This window comes from Chrysemys picta, chromosome 6, assembly GCF_011386835.1.
Source record: "Chrysemys picta bellii isolate R12L10 chromosome 6, ASM1138683v2, whole genome shotgun sequence".
In the NCBI taxonomy this organism is placed as follows: domain Eukaryota; kingdom Metazoa; phylum Chordata; order Testudines; family Emydidae; genus Chrysemys; species Chrysemys picta.
Genome location: NC_088796.1, coordinates 38,334,076 through 38,361,947, shown reverse-complemented (window position 1 = coordinate 38,361,947; position 27,872 = coordinate 38,334,076). Strand labels below are relative to the sequence as shown.

The 27,872-nt window shown below is 42.4% G+C and overlaps 2 protein-coding genes across 5 annotated transcripts in view; one reads left to right on the top strand and one right to left on the bottom strand.

Annotated features, from left to right (window-relative positions):
- Window positions 1–14,464: 14,464 nt before the first annotated feature.
- Window positions 14,465–17,624, top strand: SMIM15 (small integral membrane protein 15). 3 transcript variants are annotated; one of them, XM_005281035.4, is made up of 2 exons: window positions 14,465–14,608; window positions 15,422–17,624. In XM_005281035.4, the coding sequence occupies exon 2, from the start codon at window positions 15,437–15,439 to the stop codon at window positions 15,671–15,673; it is 237 nt and encodes a 78-aa protein (XP_005281092.1). In that variant the 5' UTR covers window positions 14,465–14,608; window positions 15,422–15,436; the 3' UTR covers window positions 15,674–17,624. The 3 variants fall into 3 exon arrangements, with proteins under 3 accessions (XP_005281092.1, XP_005281094.1, XP_005281093.1); XM_005281037.5 differs by lacking the exon at window positions 14,465–14,608 and adding an exon at window positions 14,798–14,925; XM_005281036.4 differs by lacking the exon at window positions 14,465–14,608 and adding an exon at window positions 15,083–15,217.
- Window positions 17,614–27,872, bottom strand: part of NDUFAF2 (NADH:ubiquinone oxidoreductase complex assembly factor 2) — a 135,962-nt gene continuing 125,703 nt past the window's right edge. The window contains exon 4 of one of the 2 annotated variants that reach the window (XM_008174482.4): window positions 17,614–21,188. In XM_008174482.4, the coding sequence (XP_008172704.1) occupies window positions 20,937–21,188 (252 nt within the window). In that variant the 3' untranslated portion in view covers window positions 17,614–20,936. The remainder of the gene's footprint in view (window positions 21,189–27,872) is intronic. The other variant, XM_042841723.2, reaches the window with a different exon arrangement.

The window sequence follows — 27,872 nt, the reverse complement described above, 5'->3', positions numbered from 1 at the left end:
GATCTCTCAGAAGGATACAAAGGACAACCCTATGTACATAAACAAAGTGCTGTGCATCCCCTGCCCAACCCAACGGGAATGAGAACCAGATGCCAACTTTACCTGTTTGTTGTACCTTTACTTCTTCTCATATAAGTAAATGAATTAAAAGTTGATACCTTTATCTTGTTAACTTGGGGATGGGCCAGGTGCCATATTTAAATTTAAACACTGTAAGGAAAATGCTTGCACGCACTTACTCTCTTTCCTTCATCAGGCTCATCCATGCTCACTTGGTGGGGCTGGCTAGACTGTGGTGGTGTCTGGCTAGAATGTGCCACGGGGTGTACCACCCCCTCTGCTTCCTCCTCTTCCTCACCGTTCACAGCAGAAGTCTCTGTCTCAGGCTCCTCTGAGGTATCCATAGTAGTCTGTGGGATGCTGATGGGGTCTCTGCCAAATATGGCATGCAGCTCATTGTAAAAACAGCAGATCTGCAGGGCACCACCAGATCTATTGTATTCCTGGCCAAGTTTCTTTGCTTTCATGCAGCCCTGCTACTGATCCCTGTCATATCCCTTTGCCAGCATCCCCCATGCAATCTATTTTAGATGTCCATATTTCTACAACTGGTCTATAGCTGTGCTTCCCACAGCCAATTCTCCCCACAGGGCCAGGAGATCCTATAACTTCTGTCTACTCCAGGCAGGAGCACATCTATTATATTGTGCCGGAACAGTTGATTGGGCAGTTGCATACAACAAGGAAGAGCTGCTAGGTGTGCTCACCAAGGTAGGCAATCAAGAAAAGGCATTTCAAAAACATGTGTGGGGCTTCCAAGTAGGGGTAGTTTCCAGGATCTGTGACTTCTGGGCAGTTAAATTTGCAATTGTGAACAGAATGTTACTGTTATAGAGAATGGGGCATTGTGGGACAGCTGCTGGAGGACTGTTAGGGTTGATACAGATCATGCAATATCTACACTCACACTGCACCAACCTCGGTAGGTTAATGATGGTTCCATGCTGTTCGGGGAGGTGGTTTTACTGTGTTGATGTAACGGGGCATTTACATTGGCTGGACACAAAGTTGAGTATAGCCATGCACAAATAGGTCAACGCAAGGGGACTTACTTGGTAGCGCAGACCAGCCCTAGTGTACATGACACTTGTATCTGTGCAATAGAGTTAAAGTCTCATATTAATATTAACTCTGATCTAATGCAGATGAAGAAAGTAAACACACCACAATGCTACATGCCTCTAAAAACACTTGAGATGGAACACTATTTTAATGTCTAATATATTACATGATCAAATAACATTCATCTATGTAATAAATATGGAACACTACTGTATATACCTTTCCATACTGTATATATGTACATCTATGGCTACAGACAACAGCTCAGCTATGTACGCCATATTATTTGCCAAATAGTATGTCCTGTTATACAGTATTGTGTGATTCTGTAACTCAAGACCCTGTCACAGTATACAAGTCCAAGGGGGCAGAGGCAAAGTTCCTGTGAAAGTGCCAGCTCTTGCCAACGCTTTAGGCGTCAGATGAGCATTGACAAGTTTGTACATAGAAACCAAACCAACTTACCTGTATGTTAGTATTGTTCAAAATAGGTGTTGAAGATGTGTTAGTGTTTAGACTCGAAAATGCTGGTTAGTTGCTGCATGCATTAATCTTACTCGTAATGTCTGTATCCCATGCTATAAGGTAATATGTAGGTTTTGCTTTATAACTGTAAAAATGCCTGCTCTCAATTTACAAACACAGACAGGAGGAGTGGTTCCCCAGCCCATCAAAAAGGACTATCAAAACTAAGTGGGCCATAGTGAAACATCATGATACAATGATGGGGTTAATGACCCTCTTACACCATGAAGGTGATATGTGCAAGAAAGCTCGTCCCATCAATTTGAGTTCTTGAAGAAGGAAATAAAGATAGTGACATAAAAATTCTTCATCTGTTTGCTGTTTGGACTCCCACAGGACTAGAGCTAAGAAACAAAAGCTAACCTGGGTTAGCCCTAAAAGACACACAGTGCTGACAGATAATTACTGCTCTGTCACCTTTTGGAACCATAGACAGTAACTCATTTGTGTATACATGTTCCCCGCTTTAACCTGCAAATAATTCACTCATTTCTTTTTCCTAATTAATAAATCCATAGTTAGTTTATTATATGATTGGCTACAATCATTGTCTTTGGTGTGAGATCTGAGGTACAAATTGATCTGGGGTAAGAGACTAGTCTCTTGGGACTGAAAGAAACCTGAATCTTTTGTGATCCTTGGTGTATATTGCAACCACTATTACTAAGTCCAGCTTTCCAGGGTGGCAAGATAGACTGGAGAGCCCAAGAGGACTGCCTGTGACTCCATGGTAAGACTTGTAGTGCTTCAGGAGTTCACATTTATTACTGGGTTGGTGAAATCTACTTATAGAACATACCTGAGGTCGACACTCATGGTCATGAACCACTCCAGACAGTCTGACACACATCTTTCATAATATTAATATCATAGCCTTAACAATACAACAAATATTGTTGCACATCACTTTTAAAAGAAAGAGTTTTAAAAAATATGAAAAACAAACAACAAAGGACAGATTATTGCTTGTTCTTAAGTACCATGCAGGACATCTAAGTAGGGCCATCCCTATGGCGGTGTGGGGCCCGGGACAACGCCTCCACCCGCCTTGGCCCCAGGCTCCGCCCCCACTCCACCCCTTCCTGCCCCTACTCCGCCCTGCCTCTTCCCGCCCCTGCTCCATCCATGCCCCCATTCCACCCCTTCCTCGAAGCCTCCGCCCTACCTCTTTCCAGCTTCCGCCCCCTCCTCCAAGCGACGCTGGGAGCTGGCGGGGCAGGGTCGCTCGCTGCTGCCGGCACCAGACCCCCCGCTAATCTCCCAGGCCACCCTGGACCTCACATCCCCCTGAAGCATAGGGACCTCAAAGTGCAGGACCCGGGGCGGTTGCCCCAGTCCATCCTATGGATGGGATGGCTCTGCATGTAAGTGGCCACTGTCAGAAGACAGGCATCTGGGCTAGATGGACCATTGGTTTGACCGGTATAGCCATTCTTATGTTATGTTAAAGCACGCTGCTACTCCTCCTGCCAAGCTAATTGGCTGGGATTGGGTGGAGCTTCTCCCCAACCCATTGGTCAACCAAGCTGGTTTGGAGTGAACTGGAGCAAATGCTGTGCACCGTAAAGGGCTGTAGGAAAAAAAATATTCCCTCTCAGGAGCAAGGCAGAGACAGGAAAGGATGTGTGGATCTGAGCTGGAGTCAGTGCAACCACTCTATCTAGCCCCAATTCAAAAAAAGGCACACAAGACATATTTCTCAGAGGTCTTCCACGTCTTCCATGTCTACTGACCAGGCTAGGGTGATGAACTATGTTTCAAAGAGCTAACGGATGGATGATTTAAAACATGGACACAGCTTCTTTTCAAGAAATAGCATACTAAATTTTGTTTGTATTACAAAATCATGCAACTCAACACAACTGGGGTATGATTTTTGCCTATATACAGTTAAAGTGCATTTGAGATTTAATAGCGGATGCAGTGCATTAGGAGCCCCAAAAGGAACATCCTTTAAAATACAAGCCAAGTGGTCACTCAGGACCAACCTTATAAGATAAGACAAGTTCCAGCTTGTGGCAGTAGGACTGAAAGCTAGTGATTTCTCAGGTTACAATTAATGCAAGAGCAGGACTCAGACCTATCTCTCTTATACAACATCATTATTAAACAAGATATTGTTATGGCAGAAATTTGTACAGTGCCTAGCACAGTGAGGTACTAGTCCATGACTGGGGCTCATGGGCACTATGGTAATATAAGTAATAAATAATAATAAAAATAATAATAAAAGTTACCAAATGTCACTGTCACACAATCTTGTAAATTATTTTTCTTTGCATATGATTGCTATACAGTCTGAAGAAATGCTATACTCGTATGTTTGTGATGCATGTTCTTTGGGGGGAGATGTTGGGGAGTCTCTCTAACTAGAGTCAGGCCTAGACTCTTGGGGTATGTCTACACTTAAAACAGTACCGCGGTGCTGCTATAGCACTTCAGTGTTAAGAATACCTAGAGTGATGGGAGTGGTTATGCCATCAGTGTAGGTAATTAGCCTCCCAGAGAGGTGGTAGCTAGGTCGACGGAATAATTCTTCGGTCTACACCGGAGTAGGTCATACACATTTTTCACACCCCTGAGAGACATAGCTAGATCAATGTACATTCCTAGTGTAGACCAGGCCTTAGTACAGAGTTGCTTCCTGGGAACTGACTGGGATCTGGGCTGACATTCACGAATGGGGGGATTGCCTATGTGGTGTTGTTTGTGACCACCTCTGTTCAATGACTGGCATATAGAGTGTAAATGGACAAGTTACACTAAGAAAATATCTAGACTCCATATTACTGATTTCTACTCCAATGGGAAACTGACGTGCAATGGCCTGACATCTGCTACCACTTGGCAGAGGGAAAACAATATTTAATAATTTTTTCAAAATAAAATTGTATTTGAACGGCAATATTTAAAATTGACTTCAGGTCATTACTATAAGAGAGACACAATCAACCTGGAACTCTAGAGCCCTGAGTCTCAGTTATACAAAGGCCATTTTATGCTAGTCTGGCACCATAAAGGGCCTGAAAGTAGGCAGAAACAGCCTACTGAGAATCCCTGCTCTTCAAAGATAATCCTACAGCCAGAGTACTGCTGGCGTTGGTGGCTCTATTCCCAGTACCTGATGGAGGGGGCATAGCTAAAGTGAACTGCACTATAGCTGTTATCTATTTCCTAGGGCCATTGGAAGCACACTATAAGCTACAGCAGCCCTGAGGTCCCCTAATTTGTGCTCCCTCTCACTAGTTGTGCCATGTCTAAATTCTAGTTTGGTGACTCCTTGAGGCAGAGGCCAGCCTGACTAGATATTGGTTCTGCAAGTCAATTAGGATATTTGGATGTAGCATTCAAAACAAAACAAAACTCTAAAGACTTAAAGATGCATGAAATCCCTTGACTCTTCTTTCAGTTTTTGTTTTCTAGTTCCTGCAAGGGAGAGAAGTGAAGAAGCAGTTGGTGGGGTTTTTTTGTTTGTTTGTTTTTTTAAAAGACCAACCAATTCAAACTCTGGCTTCATCCCACAGATCCTAATAATTTTTAAATTATAGATTTATATCATCCTCTTCCTTGATGTCTTTTCTAAGGTTCTGATCCTACTGCCAGTGAAGTTAATGAAATCTTCGCCGCCAACTTCAACAGCAGCAGAATTAGTCCAGGAGTCGTGAAAATCTTTCACCTAACAAGGAGTCTCAGCTCCATTCTTGCCACTGCTAGAAGGAGCAATGTAAGTACTGGGGCATTTTATGAGAACCAGCAGCTAAAGCTCATGGCTCTTTCCATGCTCTATTCTAGAATGGAGAGAGTGGAATTTCTCGTGAAAATGTCTGACCAATTAAATAAACAAAACAAGTACGTAGTACTTAAATTTTGGGACTGGGTAAAAATGTGCTTGTTTAGTTCAAAATGTTTTGTTGATGAAAAACTAACCCCTGCCTCTGCCTCTCCCTTGCTGGAAAGGCACTGTGACTAATGCAAAGGAATGTTTTTGAATCAGAAAGAAAAAAAAGTGTGTAATGTACCCTCTGCTTTTGGAACAGTTCCTTGGTATTTCAGATGCAGTGAAATCTTGCCTTGGAGAAAACAGATTGCTGTGATCTCCGCAGGAACCAGTGTGTGGTGGGGGCAGGGGGCAAAATGCTTCCTCTTAAAAAAGTAAGGGTTTTTTTTGGGGGGGGGGGGGGCGGAATAAAAATTCAGCAATAGAAAGAGGAAGAACTTTGTGAGGAAAGGGGGCAAAAGTAGCCCCATTTATGCAGTGCCTCTTTGTTACACAGCACGAGACTGGCAACTCGCAGACCCCATAAGAATTCTAAATGACTTTGGAAAATTGATCTGAAATCAACAAGATAAAATTCAGTAAAGACAAGTGCCAAGTACTACATTTAGGAAAGAAAACAAATGCACAAATACAAAATGGAAAATAATTGGCTTGGTGGTAGTACTGCTGAAAAGGATCTAGCGCAGGGGCAGGCAACCCTTCAGAAGTGGTGTGCCGAGTCTTCATTTATTCACTTTAATTTAAGGTTTCGCGTGCCGGTAATACATTTTAATGTTTTTTAGAAAGGTTTTCAAAATGTTTAAGAAACTTCATCTAAAATTAAATTAAAATGCTGATCTTATGCCGCCAGCCTGCGGTTCTGTTCACCTAGGCCGGCAGCGGGCTGAGCAGGGCCTGCGGCCGGGACGCCAGCTGGCAAGGGGCCAGCAGCCAGGACCCCAGACCTGGGGGGGGGGGGGGGGGTTCAGGGGTCAGGGCAGAGGGATGGGGGCTGCAGGGCAGAAGGCTGGGGGATGTGGGGGGGTTCAGGGGTCAGGGCAGAGGGATGGGGGTGTAGGGGAGTGCAGGGCAGAAGGCTGGGTGTGTGTGGGGTTCAGGGCAGAGGGCAGTGGGGGTGTGTGTGGGTGCAGGGCAGAAGGCTGGGGTGTGTGTGGGTGCAGGGCAGAAGGCTGGGTGTATGTGGGAGAGTTCAGGGGTCAGGGCTGGGGGGTGTGGAGGTGCAGGGCAGAAGGCTGGGTGTGTGGGGGGTTCAGGGCAGAGGGCAGTGGGGGTGTGGGGAGGGTCAGGGCAGAGGGCTGGGGTGTGTGTGGGTGTAGGGCAGAAGGCTGGGTGTGTGGGGAATTCAGAGATCAGGGCAGAGGGCTGGGGGTGTGTGGGGGGGTACAGGGCAGAGGGCTGTGGAGGGAGATTCAGGGCTCAGGGCAGAGGGCTGGGTGTGTGGGGGGGGTTCAGGGCTCAGGGCAGAGGGCTGGGGGAGTGCAGGGCAGAAGGCTGGGTGTCTGTGGGGGGTTCAGGAGTCAGGACAGAGGGCAGTGGAGGTGTGGAGGGGTTCAGGGCTAAGGGCACAGGACTGGATGTGTGGAGGGGGTTCAGGGGTCAGGGCAGAGGGCTGGGGGTATGCAGGGTAGAAGGCTGGCGGTGTGGGGGGGTTCAGGGCAGAAGGCTGGGGGTGGGGGGAGTTCAGGGGTCAAGACAGAGGGCTGGGGGTGTGTGGAGGTGCAAGGCAGAAGGCTGGGTGTGTGGGGGGGTTCAGGGCAGAGGGCTGGGGTGCTTGGCTCGTGGGGTGCTCCCAGCCCCCTACCCTAAGCGGCTCATGGCAGGGGCTGGAAGGGATATGCCCTGTTCCACCCCCTTCCCCAAGGTCCTGTCCCTACCTCTTCTCTGCCTCCTCTACGGAGTACGCTGCTGCTCGGCTCCGCTCCCCCTCGCAAGGGTGATCAGCTGATCGGTGCAGGGAGAGGGAGGGGGAGGGGCAAGAAAGCACCACGCTGGGGGAAGAAGCGGGGGAGGGGGGAAGCTTGGCTGCCTCCTGCCCCTGCTTCTGCCTCCTGTCCCCGCAGGGGAGAGCAGTGGGTGGGGGGGGGGGCTGAGTGGGACTGGGGGCTGGGACCTCGGCAGCGTGCCACTCAAAATCGGCTTGTGTGCCGTGTTTGGCACGCATGCCGTAGGTTGCCAACCCCTGATCTAGGGTTATACTACATCACAAATTGAATATGAGCCAACAATGTGATGCATATGAGAAAAAGACTAATATCATTGTGGGGTGTATTAACAGGAGCATCATATGTAAGACACAAGAGGTAACTGTTCTACTCTACTTGGTGCTGGTGAGGTCTCAGCTGAAGTACTGTGTTTAGCTGTCGGTGCCACACTTTAAGAAAGATGTGCATAAATTTGAGAGAATCCAGAGAGCAACAAAAATAATAAAAAGTTTAAAAACCTGATATATGAGTAAAGATTACAAAAACTGGGCATATTTAGCCTTGAGAAAACAAGACTGAAGGGGGACCTGATAAGTCTTCAAATATGTGAGGATTGTTATCGAGGATGGTGATGAATTGTTCTCTCTGTGTCCACTGAAGGTAGGACAAGAAGTAATGAGCTTAATCTGCAGCAAGGGAGATTTAGGTTAGACATTAGGTAAAATATTTCTAACGATCAGAATAGTTAAGCACTGGAACAGGCTTCCAAGGGAGGTTGCTGAATCCTGGTCATTGGAGGTTTTAGAGAGGAGGTTAGACAAATACCTGTCAGGGACGGTCTAGGTATACTTGGTCCTGCCTCAGAGGAGGGGGGTGGACTAGATGACTTCTCGAGGTCCCTTCCAGCCCTACATTTCTCTGATTCTATTAGAAGTTCAATGCCCATCCCACATAAAGACTGAGCTGCTGTTATGATACACCTTGATGGAAACAACACTAATTAGCGTAGCTGAATTAATGTGGATCAGGATAAGCATTATATAGTAGGAAAACAACAGGGCCAAGGCACAAGCAGGTAAAGCAAATGGAACAAAGGCTCCAGAAGGCCGTAATAGCACCATCATGGGCACACTTATAATCATATGTACACTTTCTTTCATCCAAATAAGATGAACGAATTTATAAATTTATAACTGGGAAACAAAGAAAAGAAAAGCACTTTGCAAAGATGAGTATTACCCAAGGATAAATTTTATCCTCATTTACAGATGAGGAGATTGAGTTGATTTTCCTAGTGGCCCAGCTGGAAAAAAATCTCCTTATCTCCTGACTTCTGGACTCTTATTCTAACTACTAGAAAAAGCCATAGCAGTGCTGAGGTTCTTTTTTTACCATTTAAAAAACAAACAAACCAATAAACAGCCATTTCAGTCATTACCATACTGGGGTGGATTTGAACTAGTGACCTAGGTAGATGGACAGCTTCATATCCAATTATCAATCTCTCAAGCAATCCAGTTTCCCTTACTATCTTTATGGGCAATTGACTTCCTGTTTGAGCTCTAATATTGATTACTCATAAAAAGACAGTTAAAGTTGTGATATAACCAGAGACAGATTAAGGCTAAATATGGTTCATGTCTGATCAAAACCACAGGATACCAAAACATTCTAAGGAGAAGAAAAACAACGCTACTAGAAAAATAATTGAGAGTCACTTTTAAAGGATGAAGGTACTCAGCCATACTTTAATCTGACACTGGTCATGCATACTTTTTTTGTCCCATCAAAATTTTAAAAGCCAGATACAAAACCCACTATTATGAAAACAAATTGAAAAATGCAATAGTCTCATTATTTGTCTTCCAGTAGTACCCAGAACGTGCTAGACATCATCCACACACAGTTCCTGCCCTAAACAGTTTACAGTCTAAGAAGAGTTTACACAGATTATGTGGAAATGGATTGAGGACATCAGCAGAATTACTGGTGATTTCTTTGAGATGCTCAGGCCCAGCTGTATAAATGGTAGCAATAGCACAAATGGAAGGGGCTCTTCATGCAATCTAGGGCAGTGGTTCTCAACCAGGGGTCTGAGGCCTCCTGGGGAGCCATGACCAAGCATGGCTGGCATTAGACTCGCTGGGGCCCAGAGCAGAAAGCCAAAGCCCCACCACACTGGACTGCAGCCCAGGGCCCCGAGCTCCATCACCCAGGGCTGAAGCCAAAGCCTGAGCAACTTAGCTTTGCAGTGCCCACTGTGGTGTGTGGCCCCGGGGCAATTGCCATGCTTGCTGTCCCTTGAGGCTGGCCCTGGCTTTTATATGCAGAAAACCAGTTGTGGCACAGGTGGGCCATGGAGTTTTTATAGCATGTTGCAGGGGCCTCCGAAATAAAAAGTTTGAGAACCCCTGATCTAGGGAATAAAGATATACTGCAGGTCCACTTCAGCATAACACAACAATGTTTTCAAATAAAGATTTGTAGCACACACACAAAGAGGCTGTAATCCCCAATGGTACAATGTAGTTTTGTTGTCTCAAGTACAGCTATAAGAAACAGAAAGCTTACTGGTCTGCATATACTATAGATGTGTCATGCGTGGCCAAGACAGTGCTGATAAAGCATCCACACTTTAGAGGTATTACAAGCTGGGGAAAAAAAAGACACTAGGATAAACTTAATGTCTACAGTTCTTCAAAAAAATGTTCACCAATATGCAATGTAAGGGAGCTTCAGACACGTCATCCAGAAACAAGAGTGATATTATTCAGCAGGTGGAATATACAAGGTCAAGGAAATTATGAAATTAAATAGTACATGAACTTTGTAGAAATTATTCTCTGTGTGGGAAAGTCAACTTACATTTTTATGGACACAATGGGACATACTAATGGAGTTACACCAGGGTTGAATTTGCTCCACAAAGTAGCATGATACAAAGGCAACTAGAGAGGCATTTAAATTATGATTGAAACATTTAGCACTGGTTTTCTACATGATTCTACACCAATAACATGTCACCACCAGCAAAATGAACACATTTATTGAAAGCATATATTAAACATACACACTCAAAATTTCATCCTCATTAATGATTCCTTACATGAGACTGCTTTGCTTTTGTGCAAGTGACTCCTCCATCTTCCATGTCACTATTATACTCTCAGCACTGCTGTGCCGTCCTCTGCATTATCAATCATTTCTACTATGGTTGGAGTTTTTGGCATCTTGTGGCCCTCATTTCACTCCTTTGTGCAGTCATTCTTTTTTAAATTTGACAATGGACAATATCGCTAGACCTCTCCTGTGTCAGTTCACTCAAGGTTCCATCCTAATAAAACTTTCAATGCTGCTCAAGTATGTTAAAGATTTTTTTTTAAATGGTGGCAATTTAATGTTATTGAAGTTAATTGGTTTATAAAATATTGCTGAGTGGTATTTTGATACTGTTTCATTAGCTGTTATCACTGAGTGCTGGTGATCACTGAAAAGCCAAATATTTTCCTTTCCCAAAGATACTAAGTGTGAAATCTTGGCCCTGTAGGGCTATTGGCCTGTTTCTCCAGCTCAGTAAGGACTGATGCCATGTCCAACAAATGATCAGGTTCTCTCTCTCATGCCTTTCATATTCTTCAAATACAAAACTCACAAAGTAAAACAAAACTCTTCCCCAGTACTCCTACAGGGACCTATCACAGGAACCAGCAGATACCGTTCTCAACTGAGCTCTTTCCACCTTTACAGGAATTTTCCTGGCCTCTTCCCAGCTGGGTCTGCTAATCCTCTCCACCAGGCCCAAACATCCTAAAGGGGCTCTTAAAGCCTCAGCAGAAGGCTGGCTGTCTCACAGCCCTAGTAGTTCCTTAAAGGGGCAGACCACCCTTTTACAGGTCCAACTGAAGTCAATGGCTGTTTTAAGTCCCATTGACTTAAAAAGAGCAGGGATTTCATCCCAGCTGTAACCTAGTTGTGTGGGTTGTAGAGATTTAAGACCCTAAAGTTATTGCATACTGCTTTGATACACAAAAAAGAAGGGGAGTCAGGGTGGGTGCTCCATATGGGGAGTTGGGGTGTCAGGGAGAAGAGGTGGAGCAGTTCCTACCTGCTCCCTGGCCTGATTCCAGGTGCCATGGCAGCCGCACCAGCCCCTCTGGGTCTCATTCTCTCCTCTGCTTGCCCCTGCAAATGTCTGCAGTTTACAGGGAATGGCGCACACTGGTGAAAACAAAGATCAGCTCCCACAATATTTACATTGCAAAGGTGAAAGCCCACACTGCACTGTGATTCCACCACCTCCAAGAGACAGACATTTTTTCTATTTGCTGTAATGATTTTAAAAGAAGAGCATGTATATTGGTATGAATGACGGTAGTGCTTTGGGAAAGCTTGGGTCTAGAAGTGGGTTTTGCATTTAGCTCTGAATGTGTTGAGCCTAAGTGGCCTCCACTCTGTACAAAGTTGTGATGTTGACTGGGCTAGTGCTTGTTTTGCAGTGTACTTTGACAGTGTAGCATCACTATAATAGAGAAAAATAAATGAACTGAACAAAACCCAGAAAGGGATCATAGATATCTAATCTGCCAGATTAACAGGGGTATCCAAAATACCTGACTTGCCTGCATCATTATACAGTACTCTTAGGCTACCACTTGCTTTAATTTATCTCCAATAAGTACATCCAGGAATGTCACCAAAGGAGATAATGTTACGTTGCTTTCCAGGAAATGATGATGATAAACATATCATTTAGCCATGGATGGCCTGTTCATTTTAAGGTATCCCTAGTTTCCAAAACCAGGTAGTTCCCCTGCTATAATAAACTGTTAACTTAGATAACGCAGTTTGTAAACCATCTAACAATGCTAATACATCTTAGAAACAATAACCACATCATTTAGATTAGCTCTGCATTTTCCTGACATTTGTAGAAGAAATTATACAAAGAGACAGACACTTAGAGAAAAGTTAAGAGATTCCAGTGCTTATATAAGGGCTTCAAGAATTATAACATTCAAAAAACAGTAGGAGAACACTTCAATCTGTCTGGACACTCAATAACAGACTTAAAAGTGGCAATTCTTCAACAAAAAATCTTCAAAAACAGACTCCAATGAGAAACTGCAGAACTGGAAATAATTTGCAAACTGGACACTGTCAAATTAGGCCTGAATAAAGACTGGGAGTGGATGGGTCACTACAAAAACTAATCCCCCCACTGATACTCACACCTTCTTGTCAACTGTTTGAAATGGGCTGCCTTGATTACATTGAACTCATTAGCACTACAAAAGTGATTTCCCTTGATATTCACTCCTTCTTGTCAACTGTTGAGAATAGCCCACTTCCACCTTAATTGAATTGGATTGATCTGCCACTTGGTAAGGCAACTCCCATCTTTTCATGTGCTGTGTTTTTATACCTGCCTCTGTATTTTCCACTCCATGCATCTGATGAAGTGGGTTTTAGCCCATGAAAGCTTACGCCCAAATAAATTTGTTAGTCTCTAAGGTGCCACAAGGACTCCTTGTTGTTAGTACAGGAAGTGAGACTGTGCTTTTCAGTGGATATTACAGGCATAGCCTGGACAGTACTGCCTTAGAAAATTTTAAATTTGTATTTAAGAATGCATAAATTATTCTGTGACAAAGATCTGCATGTAGCAAAGATTTATGTATAACACATACCCAGTGGAAAGAATTTTAGATCAATCAGATTTCTTTCCAATTACTATGTCCTTTGGTAAAGCACAGTCATTACTTGTTCCTCATGTGGTGCCCTTTAAATAATACAAATATATATGAGAAACAAGCACACAAAAGCTGGGAATAGAAATTGCTAAACAGATCGATCTAGTTCAAGTAAACTGCAAGATCTCGGAATCCACCATGCTAAAGCTTCAATCCTGCAAACACTAAGGCATGTGCTTTACTACCATGAGCAGCCCCATGGCAATCAATGGGATCACTTACAGTGGTAAAATTAAGCATGTGTAAGTGTAAGCAAGAGTGGGGTCTAACACACTGTTCTATCTACCAATACTGTAGGCTTTTATTATAGCAAAAATATTCCAGGCAAATGTACTTTACCTTCCCCACTTGTTGACATTTTGCATCCATTTTATGTGCAACAATACACTACTACTTTTAGGATTCTGAACCACATCAAGACCACAAGGAAGTTCAACTAATTTAACTTGGAGGTCCAGTAGTTGGCCTGTTGTGCCTTTTTTTAAAGGAGACAGAACCCTCTTGGATTTATGGCAACGTGTGTATACATAGATTTTAAAAAATTCCAAAACAAGACTTTACTGCATGCACCCCTCTCCCAGGGGAGACGATGAGAGAACAAACACATCACAGATGTTCGTCACGTGGCTTAATGCACTACGGGAAGTCTACAGTGATGGGCGTGGTGGTATTAGCACTACATAGAGCAGAATATCAGCTGTTGTTCAATTACAAACAAGGTATTCACACACACCCCTCTAAAATGAGCCGACGGGTCCCACCACACTGCACGTTGGTGTATAAAGTGAGTGGATCACGGCGCTTTGGGAGAATAAATGTGTTTCCTTTCCTAAGTCAGAGGAGGGGCGGGGCGGGGGGTCAGCGGACTTTGGGGTGTTGATGATTTACCCGTTAGTATCCCAGGGTTACACCCCCGCCTACGACACTGGGGTATTTGTCACTGACGGGCTCAGTTTCAAAGCGCCCAAAGGAGCAGCGCAGACTCTGCTTTTCCACGGGGCTTCTGCAGCCCCCACCCCGCTCATTATCTGCCAGACTATGTTAATGTGTGTGTGGGGGACGGACTCTGTACCCCTCCCGCCCCCCGAGGGAGCCTTGTCTCCGCTCCTCCTTCAGGGGGTCCGCACTCAGCCCCACGCGGCGAGAGACGACGAGCACGAGCCAGCTCCTCCCGTGTACTAACTGACGGACAGACTGCTCCCGCGCGAACAGCCCCGCGCATGCTGTTTACCTACCGGCTGCCCCGGAAGTGCCCCGCGCACTCCTCTGCCCCCACAGAGCAATGGCAGAGACATCGCCGCCGACCGCAATCACGTGACTCCAGTCCAGGCTCCAAGAAACACCGGCTGAAGGGACACTCTAGCCGGCGCCAGACATAGGCGTAACGGCGGGGGTGGGGCCGCGGCCGCGCTGTCTCCTTTTCCTGTTTCCGGTTGGCCAGGGAGTCTCCTGTCCTCGCGGCTTCTGGTTGTGGAGTCGCCGTTGGAGCCGGCGAGGCAGCGCGAGGAGGGGTCAGTTCTTCCCTGGGGCTTGGGCGGGCTCTAGTGCGAGGGCTCCTGGGCCCGTGTTCCCGCGCAGGAGGCGCCGCCAGCCGACCCTTCGCCCGCCACGGGGCAGTGATTGAGTCAGCCCCTCCCCTCGGGTGCTGCTGCCTGCGCTCTGCAGCGCGCTGGGGCGGGGGAAGCGAGCGTGACCCGACACGCTGGGGGAGGGGGACACTGTGGGCTCCTCAGCCCGCTGCGGGGGTCGGCTCCGCCTCCAACGGTGCCACAAGTACTCCTGTTCTTTGTGCAGTGAGGGGCTCGCTCCTACCCGGGCCCCGCTCCAGGTACGGGTAGTCGGAGCGGACACGCTGCTCCCTTGCCGCAGCTCCCGCCCCAGCGCGGGGCTCCCCCGGCCGAACCCCAGCCGCATTCCCTGTATCGCCTCGCTACCAATCCCGCGTCTACCGTGGACAGCAGATAGGCTAGGCCTGGGACTTTTAACTCTGGGGTGCGGAGAAACCACTGGGAGGTCCCGCCGGCTCCGGGGCTGGAACAAGAGTTTAAAAGAAAACGAACTTGGCTGCATAAACAACCCATCTGGGAACAATCCGTTATTTACTGGTCTGAATAGGAAAGGTGAGAGGTGGGTGGCAAGCATGTGTTGGAGAACGATCGTAACAGCTGAGTTCTGCTTCCCACCCTCTATCTAAATAAACGTGAAGCACCCTGAATAACTGTGTAACGGGGACAGATATTGATACTGCACTGCATAGGCACGGTAACTTGCAGTATTTTTATGACTATGTAATGAAACGATTTTATCATTCAATTTTTACATAGGGTTTCCCCAATTGGATGGTAGAAAAGATGTTTGATATCAAAGCGTGGGCTGAATATGTTGTGGAATGGGCTGCGAAGGACCCATATGGCTTTCTTACCACTGTGATCTTGGCCCTTACACCATTGTTCCTAGCAAGTGCAGTGCTATCATGGAAACTGGCAAAAATGATTGAGGCCAGAGAGAGAGAGCAAAAGAAGAAACAGAAACGCCAGGAAAATATTGCAAAAGCCAAACGAACAAAGAGGGATTAAGCGAGGCAAAATGCTTTCCTTGTGCAAATAAGTGCTTTTGTTGAAGCATTCTTGTACACTTATATCTTTGTGTGGTGTTGTCTTCCTCCAACAATCTTCTTGAACTGACATTTCAACTGAAATGTTCTGCTTAAACAATGTGTGTTGATATCTCTGTCTAATCTGCAATGGCATTTGATGTGTATATTTCAACCAGATATCACTTTCCAATGAGTTTACTTTTGTATGTTTACATGCCATACACTAAAATGAATGCATCGGTGGCGGGGAGGGGCTTGTTTTTTTAAATTGGAACTGCTTTAGCAATTGTTCAAACATGTCAATATTAAATTATGGAAGAAAAAATTAAAATGTCTGACTTCCTAAAAATACTGCAATCATTGGTTTTCTAGAAGCTTAGAAACTTTGTTTTTATACAGCCTTTTTTTCTACTGTTGATTTGTATTCATTATAGTACTTTTTTTTTTTTTTTCTTTCCCTGGTTTCAACTTGGCCCTGGAATAGCAGTCCTTGTTTCTGCAACAGTTGTCAGCTTTGTGCTCTCAGGAGTTTGTTTTATTATATGAACAGTGTTAGCATTTCATATTAACTCAACTAAATTCTTCATGAGTGGCTCTCAAAATCAGCTTCCTGGACTATCAGTAGCCGACTGAGCCTCTTTTGGATAGTTCACAGAAGGAAACTTTTTACAACCAAGCAGTAGGCAAATGACTTCATTTTCACAATATCCCAATGTGAACAGCTCTTGCCTACAATATGCTTCACAAAAATGAATGTGGAGATCCATTTGGCAAATAACTAAATATCATTCTAGGTTTAGGTGATGACAACAGTAACTCTAGAGCAGCAGAGGAACTGCTTTGGATATTACCAGCTTTGAGAGGATGGCTTAATGAAAAGAAACAAAAGCTGCATGTGATTCTAGTGCTGTAAACATGCAAAGTAAGTTGGAGCCAAGGCTAACAGATTTAATTTATTCAGATTTTTCTGTCCAAAGAATAATAGTAAAAGTGAAAAATGGGTAGTTTAATGTGCTTTAGCAAATCTTAATTTTTATTACTACTATAGTTCCAATGGGTCTGATCCTGTAGTAGCAATCAAGTTTTAGACCCTGTTCCAATAACATGTCTCTTAACCAGAGCAAATAGAGTTGTGGTTTGTCATACTGGATTCTCATGCCTAGCTCTTCACTGAGTATGTAAAGGATAAACACCTATGAAAGCAGATGCTCTCTATTATTGAAAGGTGGAAGTGAATAGGAGATGATACATACCAATACAAATAAACAAGAAGTTTTGTTAAATCAATCTTGGGGCTCGTCTACACTGGCAATTTACAGCGCTGCAACTTTCTTGTGCGAGGGCGTGAAAAAACAACCCCCTGAGCACAGCAAGTTTCAGTGCTGTAAAGCGCCAATGTAGACAGTGCACGAGCACTGGGAGCTATGCCCTCAGAGGTGGGTTGTATGTGGGGTTTTTTTTTTAAGCGCTGGGAGAGCTCTCAGCACTGCACCTTGACTACATACAAGGCACGTTAATAGTTGCCAGTGTAGACTAGCCCTTAGGTAAGAGTTAGATGTGAAACAGTGAGGTGTAATAGTTGGCTTTCTTCTGAGTCAAGTATCAGAGGGGTAGCCGGCTTAGTCTGAATCTGTTAAAAGGAACAGAGGGTCCTATGGCACCTTTAAGACTAACAGAAGTATTGGAGCATAAGCTTTCATGGGTGAATGCCCACTTCATCAGACGCAAGTTTTCTTCTGAGTGTTGCTCAAGACAAGTATTGTTAGAATGTAAAGTGTGTTCTCGCCTTTTTATGATCTACTGGATTAAGTCTTCAGTGTTTGTCTTCAATATGGTTACACCTTGGTATTTATACAGTTTTGATAGTTTTAAAATGTAACAGACTCAAAACTAACTACATTACATAAATAAATTTGATACTTTTTTTAAAATGTTTGTTCTTTATTCTGACTCCTTTGCTCTACAGCTGTTAAGTATTGTACAGATAGCACATTTTAAAAAATATGTAAGTATATATTTCCTTCAAGAAAGGGTTTTAAGGAGAATGGGTTCAGCATACATTGGTAAGTGAAAATGATCCAAATTAACTAATTCTTAGGCATAATCCTCTCTTAAAAGTGGTGACTTATTGTATGTCACCAATGAATGCACTATTGTTTTTTATCATAGGCATAGCTCACTCTGTGTTGCTGATGTAAAGGACTCACATTCTTAATCTCCAAATGAAGCATTTGTTAACCAGTTGATGCATTCTGACTGGGAACATTTGTGTTGGAGATGGAAGGTAGAATCTTACCATACACACCAATTAAAGCCAGATGTAGTCTAGTTAATTTATAGAATCAGAAGGTAGACATGGAAAATACCTGTTTTTTTTTAGTCTATTACAAGATTATTTCCTATATTAATTTTTTGTTCAGTCACTTTAAATCCCATGTGATGTATTTCCACCACTTTTCTTTATTTTAATATCCCAGCATGTGGTGGGTGACTCCCACTACAGCAAAAACATGTTAGTAAAGGTGGATTTCTACATCACCTAAGACACTGAAAATCTCAGATGAGGCTACACCCCAGTTTTAGACATGTGCAGCCTGGGGAAGGATGAAAGGAACAAATAAGATTTGTTAGGAATAACTCAGCATGATGGAGCGAGTAATTTTAAAATGTGCCAGGCTTCTTATAGACAGTGGAGAAGGAAGTTAAAGGGTTCTCTTAAAAAAGGATAGTGGCTTAGAGCAGCTTAAGATGGGGGGTCTGGGGTAGGTCTAAATATAACAGGGGTAACAGAAGCATCAAAACCAACACCTTTGGTAGATGGGGGACGGACAGAAAAGTGGTACAAAAACAGGTCAGACAACTGTGGCCTTGAAGATAAACTTGAAAATGATAGAGTGGAAAAAGGGGGATTTCAGGCAGTGGCTGGGGGCTGGTATCAGGTTAGGTAAGATGGTCTACCTTGACTGCTGAACAATTGTGTGAGTTAAGCTTTTTCTTTTGGCAGCTGCAGGGCAGATATTAGATCCAAACGCACTCTGCTCATTCTCACACCATGGCATAACCCATCAAAATACTATTTTTTTTGAAGTATACTCTTTCCCTTTTGCAAGCACTAATAGTCACACACAGTTCTTCCCTTTATCATATAAACTATTTCACAGTGGTCAGTCTCCACCTCAGATACCATTCAGTACTATTTCTAAAATTGTTTAGGAATATGGTGGGGGAGAGAAGCAGTACAGTGGGGGTAATAATATAGCTCTGGCCCTTTAAATCTCAAAATTGATAGAATTTAACAAAAGAATCTAAACTTAATTAAAAATCATGTTTGCCTTCATAATCTATGGTTACAATCTTATAAATTAACATAAACCAGTGAAGTTCTTAGGATACAAACACATGGTCCATTCATTGCAAGGGTAGGGCTACTTCTGAAAACTAGTGACAGTAAGTGTTAACATCAGCATTGATCATTTTAAGAAACCTCTAACAGGGGAGAAGCTGGTTCTTTTGAAAGGGTGCTGGGCTAGTGAAGCAAGAGATCAAAATGTCAAACCATCTATATGGATAGGAAATGAGGGAAAAAAAGAGATGCATCTTTGCTTCAGCTGCTAAAAGCTTCAGCTGCCTCTCCAGGGCCTGAAACCTTAACTCACCCTTGCAAAGGAGCCAAAGCCTCCACCTCTTCCTGTCTGACAACTTCTGTAATGAAGTTGTGTATTATCCAAATCAAATCCTATCGCACATTAAATATTTCGGGGTAATGCATAGTTGAAAGACATTCTAACACTGATGTCCAAAGTTGAATATCAAACCAAGGAGTATTGTCTGATATTTTTCATATATTTTTTTTTGCTGTTGAAGCTGTTAAAAGTCTGACACCTTCAGCACAGCTTTTAGGGAGACCTAGCCAGAGCACTCTCCACTGTTATCAGGTGTGCTAAGTCATTAACACATAGCTCAGATGCTTTTACCACCAAGTCAGGACAACCTGTACAGAGCAGGTTTAATAGCACTGGGGGGAAGAGGGATAAAGAGTCTGTGCCCTGTCTACACTAGTTTTTACACTTTTACTATCACTGATGCAGCTGCCCCATTACTGGCCCTTCCTGTAATCCTGATACGAATTTTATTGGTGTAGACCAGGGGTAGGCAACCTGTGGCACGTGTGCCAAAGGCGGCACGTGAGCTGGTTTTCAGTGGCACTCACACTGGCCATCGGTCCAGGGGGCTCTGCATTTTAATTTAATTTTAAATGAAGCTTCTTAAATGTTTTAAAAACCTTATTTACTTTACATACAACAATAGTTTAGTTATATATTATAGACTTATAGAAAGACCTTCTAAAAACATTAATGTATTACTGGCACGCGAAACTTTAAATTAGAATGAATAAATGAAGGCTCGGCACACCACTTCTGAAAGGTTGCCTGCCCCTGATGTAGACACTGCCTAGGAGATCTTAAATTCCTGGAAAATAAGAGTGCTTCCACACTCTGCTCTTATTTGACTCAGACTGATTCCATATAGCACTTTACACTACTTACAGATGGCCAGCAAGACACACATTTGATTTTACCATCTATTAATGCAGCTACAAGATATAGTCCCTTAAAATTAAGGAAGAATATAATCTCTCTATATTGTTGAAGTGCTTTATGTTAATGAGATCAAAACAGACCCTACAACCACCAAGGATAGCCAACAGCATTGACCATATTAAAAGGCAAAAATAGGCAGGGAACTCTTTGGGGTTCCAGAGAAATACATGATGATTAAGCAAAAAAATCTAGATTTGATAGTGCAAAAGGTCATTTCTAAGCTTCATATCTACAAATAAGTATGTGAAATCCATTATGTTGAAGACCAGATTATAGTTATATTTTAAAAAAAAAATTGTTACCTTTAAGGAAAAATGCCTGTCAAAAGAAAGTATATTATGACATTTTCCTATCTCAATGAACTAAATAGAATGAACTCAAGAATAACAAAAGATTACCAATTACTTAAAAAAAACCAAAATTAAGTAGCAGTAGTTTTTATACTAAGATTTACTAAGTAGTAACGAAGAATTCAATGATGTCTAAGATCTGGCTGTGTAAAAACAAATAAAAATTAACTTTAATATATCAGTTTATTTCTCACACAACAGTTGGTAAATGAAAAAGTTTTCTTCAGTCATGTTGCTTGTTAGAGCAATTATCTATGCAATTCACTGGCAAGATTTTTCACATTACAACTGTTTATTTATTACGGCTACTGCTATCTGGTGGGACCCAGGAACCTGGCTGAAAGGTTTTTGCAGTGCTGGATGGGTCTGGTGAAGGCTCATTCTTTCCATAGTAAGGGGATGATGCATGGCCTTTAATTTGAGTTTGAACTGGTTCAGCAACAAGTCCCTCATATTCCTTGGTCTGAAGGAGGCTGTCCTTTTCAGAAGCACCTGTGATTTTCACTTTTATTTCTTCTCTGTAGATTTTATTCTTAAGAATTTCCTGCAAAAAGCCACCAGGCAAGAAGGAAAATAGTTAAAGCAGACATCAATGTAATTTACACTACTGAAATAGCAAACTAAAACCCATAGGTATCTTTTTTTCTTCAACGTAATTTTATATATTCTCTCTTCATATGCATTTGCAAAATAAAGATAGTCAAAATGCATTGCTTTGGATTACTGCAATTCTAATCATAGTTTAAAAAATGCTTCAATATTTTGATTAACTTGTTAAAGCAGAGCTGAATTGCACTATTCAAAGCTGATATTAGATCAAAATGGAAGGCTTGTTAAATACACTTCTGATCAAAATGTGAAAATACATATAAAATTTGCTGCACCTTCCACAGTTTTCTGATGTAAGATCTTATATCACAGTTGTTTCAAATCATCATTTGCATGCCACACACACACACGATAAAAGGAAGCACCTAAGATCCTTTGTGTAAAAAAAAAAAAAAAAAAAAAAAAAAACACCTTCTTAAAGAGGCCTGATTTGGTTTCATAATCCTGGGGGTAATGTAGTTGTGGCAGAAAACTGTGCCAATGGAGCAGCACAGAATGAACCAGATGCTTCAGGTAACAACCTCTACAAAAAATTCTTAGCACAGCAGCAGTCACTATTAGTGATGCTTGCCATCTTGCTGAGAGGAAAATCAGAAAGATTCCAAAATAGGTATGAGTGGAAATAAAGCAAAATGGGGAAATAGTGCCCAGAAGACTCCGAAAATAAGAAAAATATTTAATAGTGAAGAAGTGAGTTTTGATTGTCCTTTTCTTATCTGCTCAGATATATCCCACACTAGGTGATGATGTATATATCAGTAATAAAACTTCCCTAATGCTTAGATTGTAGGAGATAGCAAAGACTGAAAAGCAAAAGCAGGAAAGATTACATGCTTTTTATAGTAATTTCCACCCAAGGATCTTAAAGCATTTTAAAAACCTTTGTGAAGTAGATGGTTATGACACTCTGGGATACAATCCAGACCAGTGAGATGATGTCACCTCTTCCCTGCCACTTGGGGTGTCTTACAATGCTTTCTTGCTATAGCTCCCACCTGTGCCGCTAACAAACAGCCTGCCAGCAGGCAGGTCACAGCCTGAATATCTGTGTATAGCCACAGCCCTGATCCAGCAAATCTGACCTCAGGAGCCTGTCATCAAACTCCAGCCATCCTCTGGCTTCCAGCCTTTGGTTACTACTTACAAGGTGACCCCAACACACACACAGTCCTGAATTTCCTCCCCAAAATATGTGTCCAGCCCTCTCCTGGACAGTACAGATATATTACTTCTGTTGCTCCTCTAAGGGGATCAGTATAAAACTGGGCTATCTTGATTATCACTTCAAAAGTTTTTTTTCTCTTAATTAATTGGCCTCTCAGAGTTGGTAAGACAACTCCCACCTGTTTATGCTCTCTGTATGTGTGTATATATATCTCCTCAATATATGTTCCATTCTATATGCATCCGAAGAAGTGGGCTGTAGTCCACGAAAGCTTATGCTCTAATAAATTTGTTAGTCTCTAAGGTGCCACAAGTACTCCTGTTCTTCTTTTTGCGGATACAGACTAACACGGCTGCTACTCTGAAACCAGTATAAAACAGTCTGCTATGATAAATGGAGTTACCGAAACAATTCACAACACTAGATTAGTTTTATTTAAAGAATAAGCCAAATTTATTTAACTACAAGGAGATGTACTTACTTAAAACCTAAGTATAAAGCATTAAAGTCAGAAACGGTTACAAGAATAACAAAGATTAAATGCTAAACTTGCTTCAAGGTGAAATTCTTACCACAGGTTCCCAATAACTTTGCTGACCAACTTTCTGGTCAGGATCTGCTCTTGGAGTCCAAAGGGTGTTTCTTTTTTCTTCTTAGGTGAAGGAGAAAGATGGATAGGGAGAAATAACTTGGGGTGTTTTTACCCCTTACTTTTCTAGTTCAGTTGCCCTTTTAAATGGATTTTCCAGATGGTTACCCCTAGAAAAGTTCCTTCCAGCTGTGAGGATGGATATGTGGGGTGTCCTGGTAAAAGAGGTTTCATGCTATCGTTTGCTAAAATGCAGATTTGCCTTGCTCCCTCTTGTTGTTTCAAGGACCTTGTTTACTACTTATATGTAAATTAAGGCAAATAAACATTCCTTTGTTTAAGAGCTGCTTGACCAGTCCTGCCTAATTGAGGCTGCATGGGTTTAAACATGTGCTACCAATATCATTTAGGAGGAATTCTTAACTTTTCATTTAATGTTGCTACACGTATTTCATCATGATAATATTGACCAATGAGTTATTAGTTTTCAAATGAGACTTTACAAGGCATATTTTTCTCAAAATTTAACTTATCTTCGAGGAGGGTGTTAGTACTGATCAGTTATGTTTGAAGATGAAAGGGATTATTATTAGACTTGAAGGATTCAATTTCAGCCAGCAAATGACACTATTTTTTTCTTTCCCCCTCCACCCAAACGCTGACCAGACAAATCTCACTATTAATAATCTAAGCAGAGACAGAAAGTGTCATGATAAGCATGACATATATTGTATATAGAAGTCATCAACAAATGGTGCACTCTTTTGCTGTCAATTCTAGAGGTCAGTTAATAACAAAAGCGAAATACGTATATTACGGGGTGGATAAAAATCAAAATGGATTATTTTGATAAAATGCTTTTTGAGGAAAAAACACCTATCTGAAGATAGTTTTAATTAAGATACATTATAGATCAAAGTGATCTCATCATGGAATAGGGATTATAAATTCTATTTCTATAGTATGAGAATATATTCATGTAATGTTTAAGAAAAGTTTTGTAAATGAGTTCCAATAGTTCATGGATTAGGGACCCAATTTTATGGGGTTCCAGGGGCTTCTGTATAGATTGTTTAGGTTAATCTTTCTATCTACCCACTGGGACTCAGTGCTAAGTCTAGAAGATACCATCAGAGATGCTTAGTTTTGCCGTTCTCAAACTGTGGATTTGTGTCTCCAGAGATAACATGCTTGTTAACAACAAAAATGTTTTTTAAAAATAAATAAATAAATATATAGAGGTGAGAAATAACAGACCTGAACCCTATTGTCCCTCTACAAATTTATGTACACAGAGTCAATCCCTTACCTCTCTAAAAGTGCAAAGTTTCGAAAAGTTCAATGAATAGAAGATTGCTGGGGCAGAATAGATCTGGACAAGGAGAAGTAGTCTGGAGATAAATGTGAGAAGCCAGGGACAGGCGGTAGAAACAAAAGTGAAACTGTTTGAGCAGCATATTCCAGAAGTCTTTCTGAGTGTAGCCTTCATTGATTTGAGATCTACCATACCATTCTCTCATTAGAAGGGAAAACTTACAATGGCAGCAGGCTGTAAAAAGACCCAGTTTGGGTTTCATCTATCTCTGCATTGTAAAGAATATGTATTAAGGTTATACCAACCAACAAGAATGCACTTTTATGTGGAAATCCATGATTAAATCGAGTCTTCCTGACTAGTGATTTAAATCATGATTTCAATCAATTTGATTTAAATCAAATCCACCCCGGTATATTAAGTACAGTATTATGATTGTATTCCTGAATGCTGTAGATCTCAACTTCTAAAGGCATTACAGTTTTAGTTACCAAGTTTAAGATTTCCTATTAGTGCAAAAGTAAGTCAAAAAGTAAAAATTTAAAATTTATAAAAACAAGAAGCAATTCCTTCCCAGACTAATTATGATTAATATATATTATATATACACATAGTTCATTTATGAGAAAAATATCATTAAAACTCAGTAAAAATATACTGTTCCTTAGATATCAGGCTTTTTACCAATTCAGCTTCAAATCCTGTCTGCAGTATCCAGCCCAAGTAGTTGCAAGAGGCATTAGGAAACCGTCCTTTGCAGCCTTGCCGATTTCACTCCTCACTACATGAGGAGTCGATTGTAGATCAGAGTAGCTGCCATGAACCCTCCTTACCTCCCTCTTCCACCTCCTTGCAGCACACATTCACATTGACTTCCTCAGTGCAGGTTAATGCGCAGGGAACTCCTATGGAACTGCCCCCCCCCCGCCCCCCATTTTGCACAACAGCACCATACAGTACCCTCTGTGCCTCAGGAGAAGAGAGCAGGATTTGACTCTTTAAGGAATGAAGAGATTGCATTTACACTGTGACTGGAAAAGTTTTATAGATAAACATTCACTGTGCTATATGCAGTATAGAAGTGACAGGTATGGAGAAGTATTTTTAACTGTTGCTCCAGGATTTGAAGAGTGACTTAGCTTCTCATTTAGGAAGTTTGTCACTAAATTGAACTGAAATATTTTATAAAATGGCCTAATTTAGTTACTGACTGCCCAAATAAACATGGCTAGAGGGCATTTCAGCAGAAAGCTCAATAAAAGAATATTAAAGCGTAATGTGCTCTGTCCTTTAGGGGACAGACAAGCTCCATTCTGTCCAATAAGTATCAGAGATATAGCACTAAATCCATTAGCCAGCTATACTTGTGGAAGTCCTGACTCGATTCTCATGACCTTCCCAGGAAATATAAACTAAGGATGTCAGGATTTTGAAGTTCAAATTCTCAATAGGTAGATTTTAAGTGCTCACATGATATCTGAAGAATGCTGAAAGTGCTCTTTATTACTCAGAGTAGAGTAGAACGCAGGAGAAAAGATCCATTAACAAATAAAAAGACTAACCATGAAGGAGAGAGGCAGCCGCATTTTGCAGTAGCTGGAATCTTTACATTGTTTAGACATTCACCTTCAGACACAGTGAGTTACAATAATCCAGTTTGGAGATGACAAATGCCTGGATTATTGTGGCAAGGTCCTCATCTGTGAGGAAGGGGCAAAGTTTGCTAGTAAGATGGATGTGAAAAAAGGCATTTTTGGTCACTGAGGCTACCTTGTTGTCCAGGTTTGGTAATGAACAAAAACAGGACCCAGAGGCTTCACACAACTTCACTGCATTGGGGACTGTATCCCTCTTGTGGAATGCAAGGGTTCAAGGGAAGTGTTTAAGATGGTTCTTCAAAGCAGTTCCCCCACCAATCAGCATCACTTTTGCCTTGCCTAGCTTGAGTTTGAGCCAGCTGCTTTTCATCCAGAAGATGATCTCTTGTAACCATTCTGGACATCTGAGTGATGATGGCCACCAGTATGGCCATACTGGGTTAGACCAATGGTCCATCTAGCATAGTATGCTGTCTTCTGACAGTGGCCAGTGCTAGATGCTTCAGAGGGAATGAACAGAACAGGTACATTTATCAAGTGATCCATCCCCTGTTGTCCAATCCCAGCTTCTGGCAGTCAGGATTTAGGGACACCCAGAGTATGGCGTTGCATCCTTGACCATCTTGTCTAATAGCCATTGATGGACTTATCTTACATGATGGTTGTTGCATCAGTGAAGAAGGATATACACATTTAGGTGTAATTAACGCAGTATTGGCAGTAGAGCCCATGACATCTCACTCTCTTCCAACTACCTTTATATAGATATTGAAGACAAGAGAGGATTGTTTGGATCCCAGCAGGACTCCACAGGTTAAGTTCTTCGGGGAGAAGGAGCAGTTATCCATCACCACTCTCAGTATTCTGCTGGGAAAAAATGATTGGAGGCAATGTAGTGCTGTGCTGTATACTCCAGCTCCGTTGTGTGTTAATGTATTTATCAGTACCTTCCAGTCTAATGTGCCAAAAACTGCAGAGAGGTCCAGTAAAATGACCCTGGTCATAAGGATTGTCTTTTAGTGCTACCAGGGCTGTCTCTGAGTTGTGCTCTCGTCTGAAGCCCAAAGGCAAGGCATCCAGGATGATGATAGATGACTCATGATGGAATTTGGTAGTTACTACTTTCTCGATTGTGACTAAGAATAGGATGTTAGAAGTAGGACAGTAGTTGGAGAGATTTTTCTGAGTCGATATTTGGATTCTTGAGGATGGAGCAGACAAGGTGTCATTGATATTTGTCAGTAGTAGTCGGCATGGTTATTCTTTGCTTGTTGTTGCCAGCCAACTATGGCTCTGTGTTGCAAGTGTGGCTCTAATTTTTTTAAGGGCTTCCTGGTCTCTGGTAAGCATGGCAGGGCCACAGTTTGAGAAGGGTGGTGGGATTAGGGAATACAGGCTGGTCAGGAATGGAGTTTTCTTATTTAGTTCTGTTCGTATCTGGTTGATCTTTTCAGTGAAGTTTGATGAATGTGTTTCACAGCTTGGGTTCTTTGTCTGGGTTATATGCTGAAAACTGATGATTGATTGGTTAACCAATTCATCATGTGGAAAGTTCTGCTGGTTGTGATTCTCCTGCAGTAGTGGTTGTGGAGTAGAAAGCTGGTTTTGCCTCCTCTTTACAGTGGGAAAAACCTTTAGTGTTGGCAGATGGATTTAAATTATTTTTTCATGTCACGGGCATTCTAAATTTTCATTTGTGTGCTTAATCTGATAGAGCTAGTCTCTGTGAACTATGATGATTTTCTCAGGCGGGGCGTGTGAGTGAGGAGCACGGAGTTCGAGGACCAATGCAGTGGACAATAAGTGGGACTGCTGTACAAACCACTGGCACCTTGGCCTGGCAGTGGAGTAGCTTGGTTTTCTAGAGAGAATTGAAAACTTAGGCTATGTCTACACTACTGCAGTACATCGACCTAAGTTACGCTGCTCCAGCTACATGAATAACGTAGCTG

What these genes read in the sequence shown, in the direction of transcription:
- SMIM15 (XM_005281035.4), top strand. Translation starts at nt 15,437, where the DNA reads ATGGTAGAAAAGATGTTTGATATCAAAGCGTGGGCTGAATATGTTGTG.